Source organism: Larus michahellis, chromosome Z (assembly GCF_964199755.1).
Source record: "Larus michahellis chromosome Z, bLarMic1.1, whole genome shotgun sequence".
In the NCBI taxonomy this organism is placed as follows: Eukaryota; Metazoa; Chordata; class Aves; order Charadriiformes; family Laridae; genus Larus; species Larus michahellis.
In genome coordinates this window covers 79,309,550-79,329,157 of record NC_133930.1, presented here as the reverse complement: position 1 = coordinate 79,329,157, position 19,608 = coordinate 79,309,550, and the positions used below count along the sequence as shown (strand labels likewise).

The window sequence follows — 19,608 nt, the reverse complement described above, 5'->3', positions numbered from 1 at the left end:
GGAGAGACATGGCAATACTAACAGACGTGAAGAGTGAAATAGCATAAATTTTGTTTCTATGGGAAAGAGAGGTGAAAACTTAACGTTCATTCATAAATCCTCTGTATCAAGTGGTACATATTTTTGGCTTGGACATGCTAGGCCATAGAATGGGCCTGTGTCGTGAAATGAATAGTGATGAACCTGAATTTAAGTGGGTTTATAGACACCCTAAATGTTGTTTCAGTGTCAAATTTTTGCCGTTAAAATTTCATTGCATTTAAGATCTCAGCAGCTCCCAGAAATTTTGCTGGGAATTTTTCCACTACATGAAAAAATAAATAGTTGAGAATTGTAATGCACGAAGAGATTTGCCATTAACAGTGGCACCTCCACTGTTTGAAGTAGCATTTCTTTTCTGTAAAACAACAACCATAAATATGCAAACAATGATAAAAATAGCTTACTTAAGATTTATTTAATATTAAATTAAAACTTGTCATTAAAGACTCTAAGGCTGTATTCTCTTTATACTGTGGTTAAATGAGAATTCCATCCACTGTAGTCAAGCATAAATAATGGATGTATTTGCAGTTTCTCTGCTCTGAGCCTGCTGTGTAGAGCAATTGCCAAGATAGACCACAGTGTGATAGCAATGAAGAGGTTAATTTTCTAATAGATTTTAATTACTTTGGAGGAAGATGGACAAAACCATTAATTTAGTAGCCTGAGAGGTTACCTGTATTGTCTCTCTGGTGGTCACAGTTTTTCTGCACTGCTTTATAATTGGAGAAGCCTGAAGTGGTATTTTGTTGTTGTTTAATTAGGGCTGTTTTGCCAACAGCCATGTGAGCACATAATCTAGCTATTGAAACTATTTAATTCAGGAACTACTGGGCTGTGTTTTCTGGAAGGAAAACACTTAGGGGAAAAATACACACTGGTTTGCGATTGAGGGGTAAAAAGATAGAAAAAGAGCATCTCATTTCTGCAATGTGAAATGTGAAATGTACCTTTATCCCTTCATTTTCAGAAATGTATCTTATGTTTCAGGCATATGTGAGTTACAGCAATATAGCTGCACTGACACACCTAGCAGCAAAACCAGGATGGGAGATAACCAGTACACTGGATGATGTAAGTGCATAATTGTGGCATTGTTACATAGTCACTTTAGTTAGGTTTCACCACAAGAGGTGGGTGGAGAAAAGCAACATTTTACATTTGTAAATAAATACATTGGATTGGCAGTGTTTGGTTTTACTATGGCTAGGGTTGAAAACCAAAACTCCCAGAGTTTCCCTGAAATGCTGATTGTCCAGAGAGCTGTGCAACCTGGCAGTGCCATGGAGGAGTTGAAGATGGTCTGAATGATTGGTGAGCATAGCACTTGGAATGCCATAAAGGCAGGCTTGTCAGCAACTGATCGGTTTGGCTTGTTGAGCAACACACAGGAGAATGTAAAAACACAAACAAACCCATATCTCACTTCTGTAAGACATTTTCTTTGCCACAACTGACCTGCTTCTGTGTTTTTGTTTGGCCATATTGTTTGATTCCAGCAAAACACCAAACTTGGACATCTTTGTTTAAGAAGTGCTGTTGACAATCTGTGGGGCTTCTGGTGTCACTGTGGTAAGCAAAATGTGTATGACAGTCTGTAATATGCTGCCTTTACCAGCTTTGCAGCATGGGAGATGTTTCTAAGTAGTAGGTATTATCTTGTGGTAATTCCAAGTGGTCACTGCCAGTCAGCAGGTGGCAGCAATTTATATATGGTATTTTTCAGTCTTGGTCTTCTCAGAAGACCACTTGACTCTTTCTATGGATGTTTTTTCTTTCAGATGTCTGTCTTGCTGCCCTTTTTCTATTAAAAAAATTACAAAAGCCTGAAAGCAAAGTACTTCTCTGTTCATCAGTCAGTGTTATAAACTCAAAATCAGTAAGGGAGCTTGTGTAAGCCAGTTTTAGGATAGGAAGATGCTGTTAAGAAAACCAGTAGCAAGATAACTTAGCCGGGAAACTCAGTTTTAACCTAGTCACAGTGCATGTTTTCCAAACTATTGAGAGACATCTCTTAAGGTTTGTTTTCTGAAATATGGTTAGTGACACTATTTTAAGATCGCGTAGATTCAGAGAAGTTTTGGGACAGGAAAAAGAAAAGACTCTTAAAGTCTTTTAGTCTGACCTCCTGCATGTCACAGGCTATTAAACTTCAGTTACTGATCTTGCATCTAGCCAATAAGCCACTTGACTAAGAGCATATATAAATCCTAAGGATTTCCAGTGATGGCAAATATGCCAATTCCACGTGTAGGTTGTTCCAGTGGTTAATGACTTTCAGTAAACCCTGTTACGCCAGTTAAATGATGGCACTCATGCTGGAAAAAGCAAGCTTAAACAATCAGACTGAAACACTGAGCATTATTTTCAAGCCTCTGCTAAGACTGTATTATTATCCACGTGATACTTCCTTTCTGCATCCACTGAGACTGCCACAGTCTCAGTTTCTTTCTTAACCCTAAATGCTTGAAACCTGTAATAGAACCAGCACCAAATGTTGTGAAGAAATGACTTCATACAAAAACCCAAAACCCATGCACATTCTGGATGATGTTTTAGACAGCATGATGTTACTTCTCTCTCTCAGCAAGCCACCAGGTGCCTTCCAGTATTACTGGAGCCTGGAACTTTCTCCACTTTTTTGATATCTTAGAATAGTGTTGATAGTAAGATCTGCCTTCTCTGGTGGAAAATCTTGAGTAGCTTTTTCTAGCTGCTGTTCTGTGTAATTGTAGTAGCTATCCAGCAAAATCTCAGGCGGGATGTAGGATGCAAATCACACTGATGCTGTCAATGGGTGGAGAGTAGCCTATTGTTCTGAACATTTCTACATAATCTGCCATTATCAATCATTAGATATTCCTTAAAGAAGTGGCAGGGCTTCAAGGTAGCACACTAACTTTTTTTTTTTCTGGAAGGATGTATGCAGTGAACAGTGACAGCAAACCATACTTATGATTGTTGTATACCATTTATTCCGTAAGTAAGTCTTCTTTCTTATTTAGCATCTACTTGCAGGCACAAGGTAGACTGCTGACAAAGTGTGGGTGTCAGCGGACAGTAGGCAGAGGGCACACTTGTGCACATACGTGACTGTATGCTTACCTATAAATTAACCCACGAGGTGCTCTTTGGCTCTTTATTTGCTCTTTGGCAAAGAAAATAAGAGTGAAACCTATCTTGGACTTTATCTGGTCAACTTCTCCAGTTAAATTTAGGTGTGTGCTGAAGTCCCTAAATGCTGGTATAGATGGAGCTCCAAAGAAGGCTTTCTGCCAGGTCCAGTTAATGAAACTTACCATTGGCAAATACTAGTTTGGCTCATTTATCACTGTTTCATGCTCACTTTTGTCACTTTTGCAAATGTGAGCACAAGGAATTATCCCTTAGGAAATAGTATCTAGCTCAGAACATCTTCCCTTAGGCAGTGCAGGCCACCAAACACACATCATACCAGTCTTCTGTTCTCTGCACTCATGTACCAGGTCTTGATCCCTGTATTTAGGGTATTCAGCAGCGTAGGCATAGAACAACTACTTAACCTTCTCTGATAGACACACATGGCAACATCTCCACTCCAGATCTCTTCGGTGTCCATGAAATGTCTTTTTGGGGAGAGGCAGGAAGAACAAATAGTAGGAAGCAGGTTGTAGGATCAGTGCTCTGCTTAAAGGCAATCAAACTGTGGGGAGACTGTCAAAGACATTAGACTTAACTGTATTTTGGGATTACATATTTTAGAAGGCAGGTTTTGTGAAGCAGCCTGTTCTTCTTTATATGCAGAGGATTTGTTCTGTTTTCCCTGGGATTAGAATGACCCAAAGTTGATGGATAGTTTTTTAAGGTAGAAAAGTGGCACCGTGAGCTCTTTGACATAGAGCCACAAGACTGTAGGCTGATAGAAGTAATCTAGCCTTGACAATGTTCACATAGCAGAGAGGTGTTTTAACAGCTGCACCTCCTACTTCATTTCATGATTTTTAAGTCTAGAAGACTCCTAAGACAACGTGATTTCTTCCCTATGCCTCAGAGGAATCCATGCATCCTGTAGCTGGTCTCTAAAGCTTCTGGGCCCTTTGTTTTACACCAAACTTCACTTCAGCAAGATGCTTGCTGGTTTATGTTGTTTTTTTTTTTCTGTTCCAAAACATGAAAATACAACAACATACAAAATCTGTGTTGCTGCACAAATGCTCTGCAAGCCAAAAATTGTTAATTTTTGATATAGCAAAAAAGAGCCACCGAGATGATGAAACTCATGAATTTTGTATCACTTGGAAATGAAAATCTGCTAAAACTTTCTAGGATCTGAGAAGCAAATTAGCATATCACGTTAAAATTTGGCAATGAAGTCCACTAAGCACTCACTTGTACTCATCTTCTTCCATTATACAGGGGTTATGGAAGGACTTCTTTTGCAAGGATTGTGTATACATTGTTATGTGCAGGTTATTCCTTTTGAATTCTTTGTGTTAGGGTTCAGGCCTACAACTAGATATAGACCCAAAATAATCAAGACAAGATACTGCAAGTGTGGGATAAGAATGGCAAAACTGTGTCTTGAGATAATTTTTCAGCACATTCTTAACTCTGCATGCCCTGCTTCACAGTAAAGAATAGGGGAGAAAAAGGAACATATTTTGGAAAGAGAAATGTCAAGTCATTTTAGGGGAAGGGAGCATAGGCCAATGGTGTGACCGATTTGCATGGACAATGGGAGCTGAAGTGATTGAACTCTACTAATTAAAAACAAACTACTGGACTGCATAGGTTGGAGAGTTGGATCAAGGAGGCAGTCCATATATTGTCCAAAGTCATCCCTCTCAAAGCTTGGAAAGTGCATTTTAAAAAATCTGATCCCCTTTGGATGTCTCTAGATAAGCTCTCCAAAGCTGCAATATGCAGGATTGCTGGATACGTTCCAAAATCCTGGTGGCAGAACGGGCAGTTGCTTAGTTTGTCTTATTTTGATAAAGTCTCACACATACTGCAGGAGTGCTCCTCTCATCCAGCATGGCCTCACTCCAGCTTGCTCCTCCTCACCAGTGTCACATCCAATGGATTCTACTCTGTAGTTTCAAATTTCTGCAAAGCTTTAAGTAACCAGGGATAGTTTTTTATTCCTGAAAATGTGATGCCACTATGCTATCAGTATATTTGATTTTACATTGTGCTGTATTTTAATGTAAAACTAATCTTGAATACTCGCCTGCCTTTCATCCGTCAGATATAGTTTCATATGTACTTCTGAGAAAATCTGCTTAAGACCTAAATGTGTAACATTTATGTGTTAAAATATTTATAGTAATCATTCTTTGTTTTTAATATTATTCAATCTTTTCAGATAAAAATATGGACTCATGAGGAGGGTGATGTGTTGTCATTCAAAGTAGAAATGCAAGTGAAGATACCATCACATCTAGCTTTCTCCCTTTTGTCTGACTTCACACTCCGCCAACAATGGGACAAACATTTCTTGTAAGAACTTACCTTTTCTTTAAGATTGTTGAATCCACTGACAACTAACCTTTTCTGACACAAATATTTTTTGAGATGTTGACACTTTTCTACCTAATTAATAAGGAATTGCTGTAAGAAGTTGACATTAAAGATTCATTAGTCAAAGTATGGATTGGGGTTTTTTTATCTTAAAAATAAAATTTAATTTCTCCTATGTCTGATTTAAAAATACGGTTGCCCTGGACTGTCAAAAGAGAGAGCTGGGACAGAGGTTATCCGTTCTAAAATGAAAAAATTTCCATGCCTAGACAAATTTATGTTGAAAGGGTTAATTTGAGTAGGTTGCATATAACTTGAGGTCAATATATTGTGCATGCTCTCTGTAAGAAGCAAGGCAAAGCTGTGGGCTCCCTGTTTGTGTTGTTTGGGACACTGATGCTCAGCTGAATCATACGATCAAAGTGAGAAATCAGGAAATGGGGATCTTCAAAATGCACATTTTGAGAAAAATAACATAAAGTGTGTAGGATTTGGAGTTTGTTTCAGAATTGCTGTAAAAGGGTTTTGGTTTTGGTTTTTTTTTTTTAATTATACCTTCTGTGGTGTAGAATAATGTCTGGAGACAATTTAATTGATATGATACTAATTTTATTTGGTGAATATTCTCTTAAAGGAGAAGCTTTTTCAGTTAGTCATTCTATCCTGAAAGATTTTTATCAGAGGGTCAAAGTGGAAGCTTAGGGATATTTGAAAATTTACAATCTCTGCTGAATTTATGGCTTGTAACAAATGAAAGCTGAAGAAATATTATGTTGATTTTCCATATCTACAGCCAAAATCTCACGTTTCTTACGATTACCACAAAGCCTGATTGACTGGTCAAAATAGAATATCAGCTTAGCAGTGCTTATTGCTGAGGCAGTAGAAGCTGAAATTAAATAAATCAATTACTGACAGTGTAAAGGAAAACACTGATATATTTTTTGTAGTGAAAAATTGGAGATAGTGATCAGTACTTCCAAGACAGTGAAAGATTGTGTCCTACCCAGATGTCCTTGTCTGAACAGAGTAGAACACAACTTTGAATAAAATTTTGCAAATGTTTCCTGACTGTGTTTCCTATGGTGTGTCAGATGGACAATGTTTGGTGATTCAGCAAGTATTATGGCACACAAGCCAATGTTATTCCAAACAGGAACTGACAGTAAGCAAAAGACATGCTTTTAAGACATTGCTCCTGCACCTTGCAGAACTTTTAAACAATTTTGTGGGACAGAGAGGTGATGTCAGATGAGGTGTTGCAGAAACCCACAGTTTTCACTCTTTGTTCCTCTCAGTTCCTTGCTGCCTGCACATGAAAACCATAGGCTTAATGTTAGGATGGAATACGTGTTTGTACTGTGTTTTTTATAAGAGATGATATTGCATACATCGGGGTCTGCATGTGTGTGTTAAATGTATTTGCAGAACTTGTGAAGTCCTCCAGGCTGTGAATGAAGATGAGAAAATATATTATATTACGTCTCCACCCATGACTGGCCGTAAACCCAGAGACTTTGTGATTCTTGTGTCTCAAAGGCAACCCTGTAAGCAAAGGTGAGTATGCAATTTCAAGTTCAACTGTGAGCACGTTGGAGACACAGTTTGGATTACTGTTGACCTTTATCTGGACCTGTCATTGGGTGACAAAGATAATGTTTTAGTTTTCTAAGAAATTAGATTAGATTTAAAATTTAAAATACATGTGTTGTTGATACCTGAGCGTGCACAACCAGATTAGTTTTGCAACATGAAGGTGCGATGAAGTAAATTCAGAACATCACAGATTTGTAGTGTAGTCCAGTATTGCTTCTTTGACAGTGACTCTTCAGGAGTCGTTTATCATGAGGGAAAATAGGCCAGAAAAAAACATGTCCCAGAGGCCCTGTCAGTGTACTGAAGCACATAACTAGGAGTTTTGTCTGTTTGTTTGTTTGTATTGACTTCATAATCCCATTTAATGTAATTCTGGAGATTTTCTTATCCAAGGAAGTGCTTGGCCTTCCTTGAAACCTCCGTGTGACACGTTTATTGTATCTGTAAATTTTGATGCTGGATTTGTTTTTAAAAGTCCCTTGATCAGTTTAACGTTATTTTTTTTCATTAGATTTCTTTTTGCTCTTAGATAATGAAACATGGATGAGTGGGACCACTTGGTGTATCTTATCGTTCTTTATTCTTAATTTCTTTTCAGTAATTCTTCATGTTAACATTACTTCTAAAAGGCAGCATTCTGTACCGTGCTTGCTTGGAGTGGAGTTGGAGTCTGTGACAAAGCCTTAATGAGACTCGAAGAGTCTTTAGTCTGAATCCTTTAACGTATATCTTTAAACATACAGAAGCTTGTTTGTCTTCATATGAAATTGATATCTTTGGTATAGCTGCAGTCATTTACATGTATATTTTTTAACATCTTGTTGAAGAAGTGTTTGATTCTTCCCCTTGCCATGCAGTGAACCCTACATAGTAGCTGCAAAGTCAGTTACCCTTACGTCTATGCCACCTTCTCCAGAATACTGCAGAAGTAAAATCCTTTGTGCTGGATTCCAGATCTACACTGACAGCAACAGCTCCTGTACGGTGAGTAGCCTCTGCAGACCTCAGCTGTGTCTCCTTTCCTGTAGCATTACACGTGCATATAATCTAATTTGAGCTGATAGTCTGGAACAGTAACAGCAATATAACAAAAGAATGAGTCAGTTCTCCAGAGTTCAGTGTGGTTATTAAGACATTCTTTATTCCACAAAGTGGAATCTGTTTTGCCCAACTTCGGCCAATCTGAATGTTAGGAATGAAATCTAAAGTAAGCACTAGAGATGGCCAGGCACCTCCAGAGAGTCATTCATTCATTCCTAAAATACGCTTCTAGAAGGTGTACATTAAAGTGGTGGTGTCCATTTCCCTTCACTGACTACAGAGGATGTCCAAGGAATTATTTCAGATTAAACACTTAATTTTAACTTTTATATGTCAGAAATTATGCAGTCTGAATCCTATCTCTGCGCCAATGACAATGTTCCTCTTTTGTTCTTTTACATGGAAGACTGTGACTTTTTCATTTAAGAAAATACATTTCTGAAAACACTCAGCAACTCCCAGTGGCTGGCATTCTTTTCCGGGGAACCACTTTGTTCATAAAGCACGTATATTTAACTGGTTACACGTAACGTTTCTTGCTGCGCTGCTGTGTACATTTACCTACAGATGCTTGAAGACCTGGCCATAGTGAGGATGCTGAGATCACTGAAGTACTGTAAAAAATGCATGCTCTTTTTGCAGTTATTGCCTTCAGTTTCAGATGCGCTATGTGTTTCTATTCATATCCATAAAAACTTTGATACTCATCTAGGCTCTGCAAAAAATGACTAACTGTTGCAATCCATAGGTTTTTTTGTTCAATTTATTTTTGTTTAAACAGGTGTGTTACTTCAATCAAGTGACATCAGGTGTTATGCCTTACTTAGCTGCAAATCTTACTGGCTCATCAAAATCCATTGAAGACACTGCTTTGGAATGTGTAAAGTTCTTGGAGCTGAAAGACAGCAAGTACTGAAGTTGAAAATGGGTTTCTGAAGAGACTCTAGATTATCAAGCAGTACTGGTTTAAATTTCTGCATGTGTGTTGATCATTTTTCTACAGGTTAGTTACTTGGAATCATGTAGCCAATATTGGGTTTGAGCCTGAGAATATCTACTACAAGCATTTTCTATCAAATTAAGATTAGGCTTTAGGCACTAAATTGAATTTTTAATTTTAAAAAGATTAAGGGACAGGTTCCGCTCTTGATTGCATTCATGAATTTTATATAAATGGAGGCAGAACTTGGTCCAGTAGAACTGTAGCTCATGAGACTATTTCACTATTTTAATGTTATATTGAAAGTGATATGGCATCCAGCCAGTTTTAAATCAGTAAATACCACACTGTCTAAGTTGCAGAGACGTGATGCTTCTAAGTAGCTTATCCAGTGCTCTGACCTGGTTGTCCAGGTTCTTGCACACCCATTATATATAGATTACACCCTATGTAATATAGTGTTTGCTAATGTTTGCACTTTATCTGTTAATATTTGTTGTTTATCTGTGACTTCCAATAAATTATTGTTTCTGAGGTTACAAATTCATGGTAACTTTTATTACAGTATCTGTGGAATGGCTTCAGACATTGTTCCAGAAAGACTGCTTTGTAGTGATGATGGGGGCTGTTGGCCTCTTACAGCAGTGCCATGACCTCCGGCTGGCAAGTTCTATGCAAGACTGTTGTGCTAGCCTTGCACAAATGCAGAACAGCGAGACTCTTCGACACATTCTCTCACCGATGAAAAGGGAGAATGGTTTCAGAGGTTTTATTGTGGTGCGTCTACTTTGTTTTCTGCTCTTATTTTTGCTCAAAAGAGCCTTGTTCAAAAAAAACGATCAGCAGCAGCTAGATCGTAACATGAATGTGGGAGTGTTAAGAGAGAGAATCAGAGCGTGTAGTGGTGCTCTTTTATCTTACTGTAGTCTCATAATTGGAAGAGCAAGAGCTCTAGGGGTCTGGTCCCATTCCCACTTAAGAAAATATATCTTCAATTTAACAAAATCAAAGCTTGCATCAGTGATTTATAGGTTACAGCCTGCCTGCACATTTTGTGTATCGCATGTCTACCAAGTGCAGCAGAAGAGCCACCAACTGCAGTCCTGGAAGCCCTCTGGGTACACTAGCACTGTGAGTCACTTGGCCTCTCAACAACACTGCTTTAGCTTGGGTACAGCTGTGCAGTGAACAAAGCACTAGTGAAATCAGCTGCTGTCTTCTGTGCCTCACAAGGGCTGGCCGCTGTATGCCATACAACACCTTTGCACTACTAATACTGCATCCAGCTTGGAGTCCTCAGCACAAGAAGGACATGGACCTGTTGGAGTGAGTCCAGAGGAGGCCACGAAGATGCTCAGAGAGCTGGAGCACCTCTCCTGTGAGGACAGGCTGAGAGACTTGGGGTTGTTTAGCCTGGAGAAGAGAAGGCTACGGGTAGACCTTATAGCCCCTTCCAGTATCTGTAGGGGGCCTACAGGAAAGCTGGAGAGGGACTATTTACACATGGGTAGCGTACAATCCCTCAGTCTAGTGAGTGAGGACAGCAGCCTCAGGACAGCCCCCTCCAGAGTGTGAAAAGCACCAAGGCACCACATGCCTCCTCCAGGAGTTCAGCTTTCCAGGCCCTGCTCACACTCACCGTGCACAGATGATGGCAGACTATTGAGTGGGCAGGTGAGTCTCTGTTGTCCCAGTTTTTAGTGAACAGAGACACCTAACGTTCATCTCCAAATACACGCGTGACACATCAAACTCTGCCTTCCACCAAGCATTTATCAGCTGCCTGAGTGGCTTCTTAGGCAGCTCAGTTTATAATTTGCCTTTAGAGACACTGAACTCAGCTGTGAGGCTACCACAGGGTCTATCTCGAGCACAGCATTTGGCATTTCTTAAATAGTAGTGTTCTGCCATGCTCATGCCTCCACAAGAGGTTCTGCCCTCTGCCCCCAACTCTGAGACCTTGGCCACTGCAGTGCGAAGCTGGGCCGCGTTCCAGATGCAGCCACACATCTTTGGGGTTGTGTCTTTTTGACATAGACCAAGGCTTGTATTTTACCAACCTCTGTGCAACTGCTAAGACAAGGAGATTCAGGGTTCTGGCAGAAGAAACTGTGCTTAACCTCTTAATTATTTGCCTAACTTTTCAATTTATTAGTGGGTACAATGCATCTTTACATGCAGCACCTTTTACAGTTGCTTTTCAAATAGCTTTCTGTAACTACATGTACCTTTGTGAAATCACCTGAAGAGATTAGTGGCTGCATTTAAGTAGTTTTGTCTGAGTTACTGACAGTTGCTAACCTGTGCAGCTGTTTTAGAGCACAGTGCCTCATTTTCCTTAGCAGTCACTGAGGCAAGGTGGTGGAGGACAAGGAGATGGACATGCTTCCAGTCCCATGCAAGCAAGTACATGTGATTATCTGAAAACAGCTGCTGCCTTTATACTGAAATTCCTGCAGAGACCATACCCGGGGATTTTCTAAGTCTGAACAAGTCCAGAACAACAACAGGGCACTAGTCAGGTGCAGGAGCCCAACACGTGCTTCTGTAGTGCAAAAGGGATCAAAGCATGAGGAATGAAATTCAAGGTTGTCTTCAACCAGTGATGGCTGTTAGGCTCACTGACCTCCAGACGAGCACTACGAGGACTGCATCACAGGGCTGAAGAGAAGGCTGGGCTCAGAAGGTGGGCAAGCCAGATACTAGCATGCCCTGCTTGTGCTCCACCATTTCAAGAGCAACGGTTAATCCACGCTTGTGGGATTTCTTTTGCGACAATTGTCGTCTCAGCCATCCTTTTTAAACGGTCCCTTTTGCCAAGCAGAAGTGGCAGTGACCAGCTCTGGGAAGGGAACAGTGAATTTTCTTTTCGACAAGTTAGTTATGTGTCGTACACCACATTAACTTCGCAGCCTGCCAAGGGGATGCTTTGGCGCAGCTCGCGCTAGCACAGCTGGGTGCCCACGTCCTGCTGAGAACCACAGGGACGCAGCAGCCGCTTCCTCATGAGAAGAGAGGCTGCGCGCTGAAAACACAACTTGGAGACCAACCCCTTATCGGGGCAGTACTGGCACCACTGAGAAAGTCAAGGTGCAAGGCTTCAAGTTCCTATAGGTAAAAAAACATGTTACAGTACCAAGGAGTTTTAAAGACAGGAAATGATCTAAAAATAAGCTTTTTAAATGATATTCATACAATAGAAACGGAAACACTTTTTAAGCTGGGATAAATGTCTGTTGCAAAATGTAGACATTGAAGCGATGCTGCTTTAAGCTTTAATCCAATAGTTAATTAAAACTCTGTAATTAATCCTTGATTTCATGCACATCCAGTCCTCTTCCCCATTTAAATGTGTGCTCTGATTATTAGAAACCGAACATACACGCCCTATCTTAGTCACCCTCATGTGCCTTTGTATCCAGAGCAGAATCAAGAAACCTAAAATAAGAGCTCTAACTACTGTATTCTTTAGCAGCATTTTATTAAAAATAATTAACATGTACAAATATAAAATACACCCACACCATTAAATTCCTGTATTTGGGTTTTTTTTCTGTAAGAAAAGTACGTTCCCAACCCGTGGTTTCAGTGGCAGGTCCTAAGCACCTCAAAACCTGGTCCTGAGCTCAAGTTTGCTCTCTGGTATTCTCACCAAGGCGGTCTATGTACCATTAAGACATTTATTAAAAAGGTAAATTAATTCTTTAGAAGCCCTAGCTTTACCACGGTGTAGCTCTCCCCCAAGGACTGTTGCTCATTACTGTACAACACAAGCTGAAGTTTCTAGAAGGCACATTTCAGATTTTAGGCACAGGAAAGTACCGCATTTATCCAATGGCCACCAGAGCTGCAGTTGAGACCAAGACGCCTGGGGTGGTGGGTGCCTGCCCGCCCTGCACAGTGGGGCACGGCACAGAGACCCTGGAGTTACTCCATTCCTGAGCTACTGCAGGAACTCCATAAGTTTGTAACTTATTTTTAATATGTGTCAGATTCTCCAAGGCTGCAGTCTCCATTTAAAAATAAATAAATAAATCTGCCATTAAGCAGGCGTGTGTAATACAAACCAAAGTTTACTCCCAACATACCAAGGGACAGAAACACCAGAGATTTTTTGAGCACTTTCCTTGAAAAAAGTAAAGAAACTAATCAAGCTGCTCACTTGCCCTCCAATTCTTTTTCAGGTATGTTTCACCACAGATATCAGAGGAAGGGCATGATTCTGTTTCTATTAGTGAACAAATACTCAAACAATCCAACATGCATAAACAATAGGGTTAATGCATGTACATATTTAGCTGAGTAGTGGTAATTGCACCCCAAGCTCTACAGGCTGTAGCGTTTACCTGATAACTTCACTAAAAGACTGCTCAAAGCTTGCACATACAGGGCAAGAAATCATTCTTTCTAAAAAGAGAAGGGCAAAACCAAACCAGAACCCAACAAGAGTCTTCAGAAAATACCCACAGTGCCTTTCAGAGAAATAGAGAAATGCTTTTAATAAGACCAGTATGACTGTGTTTATCTCCAATAAGTAAAAACAGCACTCCTAAGGTAACAGTACTGACCACCAAAATCCAGTGGTCACAGACGTCTGTGATAAAACACACATACCCTGTTTGGTTACTGGAACCAGATCCCCATTACAAGAAGCAGCCAATTCTCCTCTCCAGCAAGCTGGTAGTGAGAAGGAATGTGAATCAGAGGGAAGGCTTTATTACAGCAGAGATATACAAAAATAAAATACCCAGTTGGCTGCATTTCTGTTGTTTGCAGCTTTCCGGTAAGCTAGGTGAGCCTGGGAGGCAAACTGGAAAAATGGAGAGTACAAAAAAAATAATAATTTAGCTGCAACAGTCCGCTTGATTTTCTGGAACCAGCAGTCCACGCTGTGCAGTCCTGACTCTGGAGTGAAGCAGCACAGGCTAACTGTAGTTTAGAGCCAAGAGGCCTTCAAAAAGTAACGACTTTGGGTACTTTCACTTTTGGTTTTTGCAGCTTTGGTGTTTCCGTAATTTCTTCATAATCTGCGCTCATTCCACTGGCCCATCGCCCAACCGTAACCTGATCTGTAGAGTGAGAGACAAGAGATCATGGAAAGGCAAAGCACTACCAGTATACCGAACTTTGACATTTGAGGAAGATTTGGCCTGCAAGGGCCTGTCACTGGATCACCAAAGATCCATCAGTGTAGTTGTAGCTCTGAAGCCAACCCTCTTTACACAACTTTTTTAGTCCTAATAACACTTATGATGAAGATTTTAGAGTATGTCAGCCAAAAAATAAACTTGAGGAGGCACAACAGAGAAAAATTTACATTTCTCAATTCATGTCCCTACATATAATCAGTGCCATCTTTTTGCTGTTTAAATACTACGTAGACCAAGTAACACCCCTTTCCTATAGAAAACACCACTAACCAACCTGTATTTCTTTTCCAAGTGACAACCTAATTTGGAGAGCAACAAATTAAATTATACCAAGAAAATCCCATGGATAAATCAATGTTTACTTGGATTAACTTCTATGTATTAAAGCAGGCCAAATAATCCCACCTGAAGAAATGACAAACTGTAGTGCCCACACTGCTTTGCCAGCTATCAGCTATCTTCCTGTAGTCAATCTAGAGGTACTTTGCATGATGCAAACTGATTTCAAAAAAATATTAGAATTCTTAGCAATGGTGTCACAGTTCCAATTAATTCAACTATTTTTAACCAGCAGTACTAGTTTTGAAACATCAGCGTAAGGACTAAGAGGTCCCTTGGGAAATTAAACAGCACTGTCAGTCTTCATTATGGACATAAAACCTCTCAAAAAAAAGGGAGGAAAAAATGCCAGTTTCACTTCACATGAAATTTAGAGCCCTACTGCCAGAGAGCAGGAAGGCTTGTGCTGGACAGCACTAACAACCCTGGGAACACCTTTGAGCAATGCCGTTCCCTACAAACGTTTCTTTTCTCCTACTGCATCTGTACAGGTTTTTGACTTACAGAAAGTGTTGACCACACAAAGGTCGTTTGCCATAAATGTGGCATGCAGAAATCCAACAAGGGCTATGTTACAGGCTTTCAACTCAGCAGTCGTCTGAACGGGCACTGCCCAACAGTCTGATATGGCTGCTGAGTCTTTTCATACCAGAAACTTCTGTCACACCTGTTAATCTCACTTGTTCTAAACTAGCAGAGCAGCATACATCTACAGTCTTACATATGGCCTTGCATGCAACAATATCATATGTACAGGATCAGATAAAGAAAGCGGCTAAAACATAGGCTTCTATCGCTTCCATAAATATTTCTTACACAAATTCCTCAACAATTTATGGCATATTATTAACCCAAAAGTTCAATAAGCCATACAAATGAAGTAGGAAAACACACAAATGTGTCACAACTTCAGTAACAGCATCATTCTTCAAACCCTTGTTTGATGCTTTTGCCTTCCTTAGCACTTTTTTTTGTATATAATGTAATTTTTCCACCCACACAGGTAACTGAAGGCAGCTTACTAGATGGTGAATCTAGCTGGACAGATCTCCTGTCTCCTCATTCCCTCCTGTCTTGAATGACTCGAACAGTTGCCTGTACACTCAGCTTTTACAGGCTGCCGGTACTACCATTCTGCAACTGACATTATATTCAGTTCCACCACTTCACACAGAAATCGTCATCATCTTGTTCTACAGCTGCTAAAGTTGTGAAGAGCAGCATGAATACTGGCTAACAAATACACGTTAGTTCATATTATCTTCAGAAACCAACAAGCTAGATTATTTTTTTTAACTGAAAGTTCAAGTTTTACATCGCAACTTAATGCCTCCTCCACATACCCCTCAATAAAAGCACTTATTCCCAAAGGAAGATCATCTCTGCTATTTGCAAGATCTTTTCTCAAACTCTTTCTTTGTGACCAAAGCCAGGCAAAGCAGTAAATAAACATTACTCAGCTCTGCCATCAAACTCCGCTCTATGCACTCTCCTGCATCTCACCTGCGTTCTGTTTTTCCGGACAGTCTTTTCTGAAATGCTCCACAGAGCCACAAAGTTTGCAGCAGCCACCTGTTAAGACAGAAAGTTGTTACTCATCTGGGAAAAAAACCAAACCACAACAACCCCCCTGCACTGTTTTGCTCTTTTGGATATTGGAAAAATCTTGTTCTACTTTTCTGTAGTGACAACCTGTACAAAAGATAAAGAAATTTCCCTTTGGAGAGGTCTGCATGCCTAGGCACAATAATACAACATCTTGGAGCAGATATGCAGCCAGTTTTGGAAGCCTGCAAACACAGCTTCCTCTGTGTCTCCAACAGACAGGGCTGTTTGTAATCACACTGCTCTGTAAAGCATCACATACTACAAATTTCAGTCACCACATACTGAATATTTCTGATTTGTTGGAAGCTCTCTATTGAGAAACAAGCTGAATTCTTCTGAAATTCATACTCAAAGGAACTTTTGAAATTAACAGAAACTCCCGAGAGCCCGGTAATCCAACTGCAGGTACTGAGATATGAAATATAAATTCCCCTCATAATCCGAACATTGAAAGTGGATGTGATTTTTCTTACAATTTAACTGTGATGTAAGATCACACTTTTGAGTTTGCCAGGCCTCAAGTTTCTACTGGGAGACACTGGAACACAGAATGTTATTTGTTAGTGCCAACAGCGAAATCAGGCAGACCAGAATCTGAGTGAAATCTTCAAACTTAGCTCACGTTTTTCATTAAAGCCGAAGATGTCCGTTTCTAGTCACGGTCCTTGTTCTGTGTGAACACGTCCCAGAGTCTTAAGGTATAGTATGAGAATACATTTTTACCACATACTTCGGTATATATACATTGAAATACCCACTGACTACGTACATACAGCCTATTATGATTTTGTTTCTTTGTGCAGCTCTTGAAATTGCAAGGACAAGCAAGTTTTCATACTTTGCAGCTCACTGTAAGCTTGATGTTAAACAATTAAAACAGAAATCCCTAGGTAATCAATATTAACACTAAATTTTCCAGAATTTATCTGCTTTACCAAGAGTTAAAGATACTGAGAAATTCCTTTTAGTTGGATCCTCATTCACTTACAATGTTACTTTGTTCTGCATCAGGCAAATATGAAAAATGTGTTTTGGTTTTAGTAAATTTGTACACTCACCTTCGGCATACAATCCTTTGGGATTATCTGGACATGACCTTGACAGATGCCCCATCTCACCACAGATGAAACATTTTGCATATGGAAATGCCCCTGCAAAAACCCATACAATTTATGATCCACACTAAAAAACTTTACAAAGTCACAGACAACTCTGAACACATTATAATTACAATATATACTATACTATTTTACTGTAAACACTATGCTCTTGCACTGTTAAGTTCATTGTTATAATATTTTATTCCTTTAAATATATTAAACACAAATATATATGAACCACAAAGCTCATATTTCAGTAGTTAGAAAACTCAGACCAAAGCACTTTGAAAAATACAAAAATTTCTGAGACGTACCAACAGCTGGATCTACTTTTGCTTTGCATTTGCTGATGTCATGTTCTGTGGATCCACAGCGGTAACAGATTCCTGTACCCATATCTTGACTTTCAAGTACTGCAGGACAATCAGCAACACCATGGCCAGGTTCTCTACAGTGGAAACATACCTTTGAAAATAAAAATTAAGTTATATGCATTTTCACAGACAGTTCACGTAGCAAAACACAGCCCTTACAGGTGGCATTATGAAAGAATTCACTTATTTCTATTATCTGATTATCACCTATAGCCAGTGGACTTTTACAAGACCACTACTTCTCTTGGCTGAAACCTTCAGGGTACTATTGTGTACATCTCTCTAGTGTTAAGATTTAAGGCTACTCTAACATAGAGAGACAAGATCTGTGAACGGCACTCAAAGACCTGAAAATCCCAGTCTAGTAAGGCCTTCTGGATTTTTAGAAGGCAAACAAATCAAGGGATTTTCTCCTCAGGGAAAAACAACTAGACAAAAGAGACATTGTATCCTGTCACAAAATAACTGTCAGTAGTATATGTCATTACACCACATTATTATGGGTACTCTTCTTTCACCAACACCACCATTCACTTATTGACAACTGAGTGCCATGGATGAATGATGGTAGGCGATTTTGACTACAGCACAGTTCCTCAAACTCTTTAAGTGCAACTAAGTGCTAAAGTAAATATAAGCAATGTTGCCACTGTCCTACAATTTACTCATGAAGAACTCTGGTATCTCACAAAAGATATAGGCTCTCTTTACTGTGTTCCTAGATTACATTCAGCTTAAGTTTATACTGAATGCATAAATTTGTGCTGAGATAACTGCTTTCAGACAGTCTCACTCCAATTGTCAAGCAGAAAATAATGCAGAAAAAGGCCCCAAAACAGCAGGAATATTGTACTGATGAATTACCTACAGAGATGCACTGAATTAGTTTCACCCGGGAGACAAGAGGGGCTGGGAATTCGACAAAGGGTAGCAAGAACAGTGTTCAACGAGAGCGTCACACTAAAGTCTAAGAGTTAAGCTGAAACTCCGTGTTTGTTCTCAAGTTGAGATACTTAAGTTCACTTTATTAACTTGAAATGTCACTTGGCATGTGCTATGCCTATAGGAGGCAAGGCGCTCTGCCTCCTCACTGAACCACCTCCTGGCAAGATCAGCGGAGAATAAGGAATCTGCATATTCCACACAGAGCCTTTCAGAAGTTTTTAACAAGCTGCCATGGACAGGCAAACACCCACCATTCAAGGCAAAACTCACCATGGCATTTTTCTTCATTTCTTGCCTCTTCAGCCTCCTATCCTCCCGCCGCTTGTCCTTCTTCAAGGCTATTGCTACGTCCTTCTCCAACTCAGCACTGTCTGCCTCGGCCACCTTTCCACCCCGGGAGCTTTCTTCCAGGTAGGCCGCGAACCCGTTAACGTCTTCGTTCAGGTACTCCTTCTTCTTCTTGTTCTTCTTCTTCCTCTTCTCTTGCTCCTTCTTCAGGGAGAGCGGTCCGGCCCGGCCCCCCCGCCCCTCGGGGCCGTTCGCCATCTCCTCCCACGGGGTGGCCTCCAGCGCCTTCTCTCCGGGAGGGCCATTTCGCCGAGCCCACCGGGTCATGGCGGGGCCGGCAGCGGCTCCTGCACAGAGACACGGCAGTGAAGGCGGGGACCCGCACACCCCGACGCCCCCCAGGGACCACCACACACAACACCGTCCCCTCAGCCAGGCATGACGAGCCCCGCCACCCTTTCACTCATGAGGCGACAACCGCCCCCCGCCTCGCAGGGCGGCGGCGCTGCCAAGGCGGCTTAGCGGACCACGCCGCCCGTCCCGAGAGGGGCCACGGCAACCGGCGGCGGAGGGGCCTGGCCCGGCGCGGACGCGGAAGCACCGCTCACCCGAGTCGGCCGCTCTGACAGGGCGGCCCGTCCCGCCCGGAGACCGGAAGCGGAGCCGAGTCCCCGGGGCCGCCGGTC

The 19,608-nt window shown here is 40.8% G+C and overlaps 2 protein-coding genes across 3 annotated transcripts in view; one reads left to right on the top strand and one right to left on the bottom strand.

Annotated features, from left to right (window-relative positions):
• Window positions 1-9,658, top strand: part of ACOT12 (acyl-CoA thioesterase 12) — a 30,103-nt gene extending 20,445 nt beyond the window's left edge. For both annotated transcript variants that reach the window (XM_074570370.1, XM_074570371.1), the window contains 5 exons: window positions 1,033-1,116; window positions 5,387-5,520; window positions 6,970-7,098; window positions 7,995-8,121; window positions 8,960-9,658. In XM_074570370.1, coding sequence (XP_074426471.1) covers window positions 1,033-1,116; window positions 5,387-5,520; window positions 6,970-7,098; window positions 7,995-8,121; window positions 8,960-9,094 — 609 coding nt within the window. In that variant the 3' untranslated portion in view covers window positions 9,095-9,658. The remainder of the gene's footprint in view (window positions 1-1,032; window positions 1,117-5,386; window positions 5,521-6,969; window positions 7,099-7,994; window positions 8,122-8,959) is intronic.
• A 2,920-nt stretch (window positions 9,659-12,578) lies between these two features.
• Window positions 12,579-19,598, bottom strand: ZCCHC9 (zinc finger CCHC-type containing 9). The gene is made up of 6 exons (XM_074570637.1): window positions 19,531-19,598; window positions 18,905-19,269; window positions 17,630-17,780; window positions 17,274-17,366; window positions 16,111-16,179; window positions 12,579-14,187 (listed from the first exon to the last, which is right to left on the bottom strand). Exons 2-6 carry the CDS (start codon window positions 19,247-19,249, stop codon window positions 14,072-14,074), a joined length of 774 nt encoding a protein of 257 aa, XP_074426738.1. The 5' UTR covers window positions 19,250-19,269; window positions 19,531-19,598; the 3' UTR covers window positions 12,579-14,071.
• Window positions 19,599-19,608: the final 10 nt, after the last annotated feature.

Bases quoted from the DNA above. Each gene is read 5' to 3' on its own strand.
- ZCCHC9 (XM_074570637.1), bottom strand. From the start codon at position 19,249: ATGACCCGGTGGGCTCGGCGAAATGGCCCTCCCGGAGAGAAGGCGCTG. The intron at 17,781-18,904 runs GTGAGTTTTGCC...TTATTTTCAAAG, and splicing joins AAATGAAGAAAAATGCCATG to GTATGTTTCCACTGTAGAGA. The intron at 16,180-17,273 runs GTGAGTGTACAA...CTGTCTTAACAG, and splicing joins CAAAGGATTGTATGCCGAAG to GTGGCTGCTGCAAACTTTGT.